The sequence below is a fragment of the Mobula hypostoma genome, chromosome 2 (genome assembly GCF_963921235.1).
Source record: "Mobula hypostoma chromosome 2, sMobHyp1.1, whole genome shotgun sequence".
NCBI lineage: Eukaryota > Metazoa > Chordata > Chondrichthyes > Myliobatiformes > Myliobatidae > Mobula > Mobula hypostoma.
This window is the reverse complement of record NC_086098.1, coordinates 39,801,427-39,807,426: the sequence shown is the minus strand read 5'-3', so window position 1 is coordinate 39,807,426 and position 6,000 is coordinate 39,801,427. Positions and strand designations below refer to the sequence as shown.

General features: G+C 41.7%; 1 protein-coding gene across 2 annotated transcripts in view; it reads left to right on the top strand.

The window, feature by feature from the left end:
• Positions 1-526: 526 nt before the first annotated feature.
• The window catches only part of LOC134339417 (exostosin-1-like), a 488,758-nt gene continuing 483,284 nt past the window's right edge, over positions 527-6,000 (top strand). The window contains exons 1-2 of one of the 2 annotated variants that reach the window (XM_063035902.1): positions 527-1,317; positions 2,356-3,372. In XM_063035902.1, coding sequence (XP_062891972.1) covers positions 2,375-3,372 — 998 coding nt within the window. In that variant the 5' untranslated portion in view covers positions 527-1,317; positions 2,356-2,374. Of the gene's footprint in view, positions 1,527-2,355; positions 3,373-6,000 lie in introns of both variants that reach the window. The other variant, XM_063035894.1, reaches the window with a different exon arrangement.

Sequence of the window (6,000 nt, the reverse complement as noted above, 5' to 3'; positions counted from 1 at the left end):
CTTCGCAGAATCTAATCCGTGCTAGTATCAGGGATAACTTTTGAGATACCACTTCCAAATTTATATTGTCATCTAATTTTCCGTCATTTTAACACCTCTATTGAATCTGTGTTGAACTAATTTAGTTGGACACCTGATTGAAAACCTGTTATAATTACTCAAACTGTATCTATCGTTGCAGATGGTTCCTTAATTGCTAGTCTTTGGATTCTGTCACTTCACTGAAAGCGATGAAATGACAAGCGAATGAATACTTTTCCTTTTAAAACAGTAAAGGTAGCGAGGACGGGGGCGGAGATGGAATGACGCCACTGCACTCTACAGCCATCCCTGGAATGCGTGCTGCGCGTGCGCGGCTCGCGCGGGTGGCGGGGGGGGGAACTGGAACCGGTGATTGATGTCAATTTTATCGAATCACAACAAGAGGTATCACATAATCTGTGCTACATCAGCCAATCTGAGAGAGGGAGTGGGGCAGCTCGGAACTGCTGCTATCAAGTTGGGTTAGAACGAGCTGAGAGAAACGGTCTGGAGCCGGAGTCTCAGAGTCAGTGCAAGGAGGGAGGGAAGAAGGGAAGGGAAGGCAAGGCAAGGCAAGGCTTGGCTTGGCTTAGCTCAGCTCAGCTGTGGCACCGAGATCCACTCACTAAATCAACTGCACAGCTCTCACCCCGGACAAGTAAAATTAAAACCAGCAAAAAAAAACAGCCGGGGAATTCTACATGCAGAGGTTCAACTAGTCACTCTCTGCAGTATTTTGTGGATGTGATTCCTCTCTTGTGTTTCAGTGAAAGAAAGCGACTGAAAAGGAAAGAATTCCGAGGGAGACGGAGAACATAACAGCATCTTCTACGCTTGAATGCACCAGAGCCCCGGGAATCAGGGTCGCTCTTTGCGCTGCTGGTTTTCTCAGACACTGTGCACACTTGCTCGGCTGCTTAGTCTTACTCGAAAAGCATGACAGGAGTTGTTGGAAACCGACCTTGGCTTTGAAAGTTGGAAGTTTCATTGGTTTTCGGGGAAAAAAAAGCAGCGATCATTTTATTCCACGTACTGCTCGCAGGACTTTCCACGTACTCACAACCTGTGTTGTTAACAAAATGAGGACTTTTATCACTGACGGTTGAGAAGAGGAACTTGGCATTTTTAAAAAAATGTGAATAATGTTTCTTACTTTGAAGACAAATATTTTGCGGTTTTCACCTGAATGAAAAAAAAATCATTTCTCAGAAGTCTGCGGCTAGATCAGAGGGCGAGAGGGAAAAAATGTTTCCTGTGTGGATAGTGACCTTGGCTTCGCCGCCGACGAGAGCATAGGTATGAATAATAGAAAATAAATAAAATTAACGATATTGACTATTTCACATGACAGCTAGCAAAAAGGACACTAGCAATTTAAACGACCGTAAAACGCCCACAATGCACACAGGATGACTATCAACACCTCAAAGAGTGGAAGAATGAAGAAGGGAAAAAGTTGTTCCTGATGACAGGTTGCTACACCGTAACCCCCAGACTAGACCCAGGTACACAGTAACACGTGAAGTTATAACCGAAGTAATCATTAAGTTCAAGTACTATGGCAATGAACATTTTAAGGTGTCTGTGCTTCCGTAAGGAATCTATATAGTGTAATTTTTAACGTGTTTCCCCGGTTTTGTTTATTGGTGTTGATAAGACACACGGGGGGGGGGCGGGGGGCGAGTTGGGGCACATTAAGCTCATTATATTCTCAGGATAACATGTAGTGGGGGAGTAACCCGCCAACGGCTGCTCACTGGTGTAAGCGGCAGGGCGCCCAGGCAGCACGGCTGTGACTGCTGCTCAGAGCCGGTCGGGGTATATTTCTCCACGGGAAATCGCTGTGGGCTGAGGGATGGATGCAGCAGGAAATGAAACACCATTCCTCGCCTTGGCAACCGCTTCAACATGGCGACAGCGGGCTCTGCTTCAGCACCGGCCACGGGGCTGCAGAGTGGGGCACCCGGCCTTAGTACCAAACTCTCCACTGCAAGGCCCGGCCCCGCACCATCACCGGCTACATTCCCAGACCCCACTCCACCCACGGCCCGGTCATGGTCCTGGCCTTAACCCCAACACCTGCTCCTGTCCCGGTCTCAATCCAGAGCCGCACCGCCGCAGGCCCCGCGTTAGTCACAGAACGCCGGCTATCAAACGAGAACGTTTAATTGACAGTTTCCCGCAGATATCTAGAAATGTTTGCCTTTGAAACTAAACTTTTTATGGGAGATGTGTTGTAATAGAATTGACAGTTTGTGTTTGTCTGTGATAAGTAAATGACTCAATTGCAAATTGTTTTTTTTCTTTCCTCACTTGCTTCCCTCAAAATGCCAGCGGCCACCCGCTTGCCCACATGCAGGCCAAGAAAAGGTACCTTCTAGTGTCATTCGGCGCCTGTCTTTTGCTGCTTTTCTACCTGGGAGGAGCGCGGTTCCGACAATCGCCCTCACATTTATCTTCATCATCATTTTCTGCGGATCATTTTCACCACGATCTCGGAAACCAGGGTTCAGTCCCAATCAGACGCCACTGGCCAGTGTGGATAAACGCATTGAATAGCTATTTCGGCTCAGAGGACGGACGAAGCGATGAAGAGGAGGCAGCCCAGCTTGGCCTCAACCCTGGACTTTCCCCAAGGCAGAAGAGGGAGATCAAAGCGAACGTTTATAAGAACCGAAAATGCAGGATGGAGACTTGCTTCGATTCCTCTCTCTGCCAAAGAAACGGATTCAAAGTGTATATCTACCCGCCTCAGAAGGGGGAGAAGATTTCTGAAAGTTACCAGAAAATCCTTACGACTATCGAAGATTCTAGGTATTATACATCAGATCCAAGACAAGCATGTTTGTTCGTCCTCGGCATTGATACCTTGGATAGAGATCAGCTTTCATTTCAGTATGTTCATAATGTAAAAGCTAAAATTCAGAGTCTCCCATTGTGGAATGACGGGAGGAATCATCTTATATTCAATCTTTATTCAGGAACCTGGCCTGATTATACGGAGGATTTAGGATTTGATATCGGGCAAGCTATGTTAGCTAAAGCCAGTATTGGTATGGATAACTTCCGATCAAATTTCGATATATCCATTCCCTTGTTTTCCAAAGAGCATGCTCAAAAGGGAGGCGAAAGGGGTTGGCTTATGTACAACAATGTGCCACCCACAAGAAAATACTTACTAGTTTTTAAAGGTAAAAGATACCTAACTGGCATTGGCTCAGAAACCAGAAATGCCTTGTATCATGTACATAATGGAGAAGATATTATTTTGTTAACCACTTGTAAACATGGGAAGGACTGGGAAAAACACAAAGATGTCAGATGTGATAAAGACAATGAGGAATATGAAAAGTAAGTGATCTGCATTTACTCGTTATACATTTAAATAATGCAGCACCATTCTTTTACACGGGATTGTAGTGCAATTGATCCCGTTGAAATGCTAAGCTGCCATTCATATTGGGCATAATTTATAAACCTTTGCACAAATAGTAATTATTTTATTAATTTCAATCATTATTTCATAATATATGGTTTCTTGTGATGGATTCATGCATTTTCAGTCAGCTTTGAAAAGTGAGCTTCTGCTGAAATATTTAAGTGGTTACTTTGAAAGTTGCTTGCAACGTTATGCAAGAGTAAAAATGTCAATTTAATGTTTGACAACATTTCCTCAAAAACAAGGTAAATTCATAAATGTGGTTTAAAATACTTAATGAAATAGCTACATCATTATCCAATTGTGGTGATGTCTGATGTAACTGGCATTTCTAATCATTTATTTGTTGTTATAGAACTTGCTTACTCTGTTGTATAGTCAGATGCCCGATAACATATTCCGTGTTTAAACTGATTTATGCATTGTGCTCTGTGTAATTTGAGTAATGCTTCAATTTGCATGGTAAATTGGTAAATTCACGTTTTTGTAGTCGTGAATTCCTGCCCTCCCTGCTATTATACACTGCTGTGCCAGGAATATGCCATAAAGTCATGGACTCTGCTGGTGCTCATGTAAGGTTGAATTATCACACTACAGTGGAAAAGCTACTCAGGAGGGCTGGTATTAAGCTGGCCATGCCAAGCAATGTATTCATCCCAGGGCTGCATTCTGGTTGGCAAATGAGCCATGTATTGACAAATCACTTGGATCTTGTGGTGTCTCTCATCGTCATTTGGAGGAGATGGAAATTGGTATTTCTCCTTCCTTTGTCTCATGCATAGCTCTCTTCAGTCTAGAGAGTCGTCTGTAGTAACAAGCTCAATGACAACCAGTGTTAAGTCTTTAATTAAGGCTAATAATTTCATTATTTTATGTAGAAAACTTTGAAACCATTTTATCAAATGTTGGTATCATAGCCCATAACTCTAGTTTCTATTGATATCGTGCCTTGTTGTATAGCTTCAACTTGCCTTCGAGAACATATCCATTGTGTAACCTGATATGTAATCCAGTTTAATTTCAAGTTATTTGAAAAGTCACGAGTCAGAGTTATAGAAAGTACAGCACAGAAACAGGCCCTTCAGCCTACCTAGTCTGTGCTGAACCATTTAAGCTGCCAACTTCCATTGACCTGCATCGGGACCATAGCTCTCTATAGTCTTACCATCCATGTGTCTGTCCAAACTTCTCTAAAACATTGAAATCAAGCTTGCATGCACCCACTCACTGGTAACTCATTCTGCACTCTCATGAGGTCTGAGTGAAGAAGTGTCCCCTCATATTCCCCTTAAGCTTTTCATTTTTCACCCTTAACCCATAGCTTCTAGTTGTAGTCCCACCCAACTCAGTGGCAAAAGCCTGCAAGCATTTACCCCTCTTAGGTCTGTGTACCTCTATCAAATTTCCACTCAGTCTTCTACATTCCAAGTAATAAAGTCATATCCTGTTCAATCTTTCCTCATAACTCAGGTCCTCCAGTCCTGGCAATATCCTTGTAAATTTTCTCTGCCCTCTTTCAAACTTATTTAGCTGATTAGCAATCTTATCGTCTTGAAATGTTCAATTATCATAATAGCTGAACTCAGTACTTATTGCGTGGCACTAGTGTGGACGTGTTATTGGAAGGACTGTGGAAAAATCACTAACTTGTGTGCTCATTACAAAATAGCTTGCATTTGTTTAAACATTTACCATTGGATCAATTATAGAAATACTCTGATTAGATAAATGGATATTTGATTAGTACTGAAGTAAAGGGATCGATTCGTAATGCTATTAATAGGAACACAGAGGTCACTCAGCTCCTGGAACCATTTTACTAGGTTATATTGTAATTTCATTTAGCTTTAGACCATCAGTTTTAGTTGGACATTCACACCAAAATAGTGGTGTGTGGAAAATGAGAACTATCACAGAAATTGTTTCTCTTCTCTGTGTTTAATGCACAGAGGGTAGAGGTGAGTAAAAGAAATAAAGTAGAAAAAAATATTTGAAATATTTATGTAGGAGGATTATTTCTAATTTGATTTCTAGCCAGATTAGGTCCAATTTTTAATATCTGTTTTCTGGATCAGCTGTGAAGTTTATTTTCCCAGCTTTCCCTTTGAAAATCTGTCTCATTAAAAATTGTCCAATAAGACAACTTCATAATCTATTGAAGTCCAATAAATATAAACCACATATACATCACTTGAATTATAACTCCAAGACCAGTCAAACTTCTTGAAGTTGGTGCCCAAATATCCAGATAAGATCTATTATGGCTATGTACTGTTCAAGCATCACTTCCTCAATTTTGTATCCAAAAACCCATGCAAGCCCTCAATTACTCTTCTTTGTTTTGTACTTATGGATTATAGAGGACAATAATATGAAAATACTCCTCCACAGCTCCCAGTCTCTTGAGTTTTCTTTAATCACAGTTTCTCTTCAGAGATGGATTTTCTCATATTTCCTCACACATGTCACCTGCTACACTTCACACCCACATACTCAGATTCTTCCTTTGTCATTGGAAAAAAACACAATGCTAGAAATAT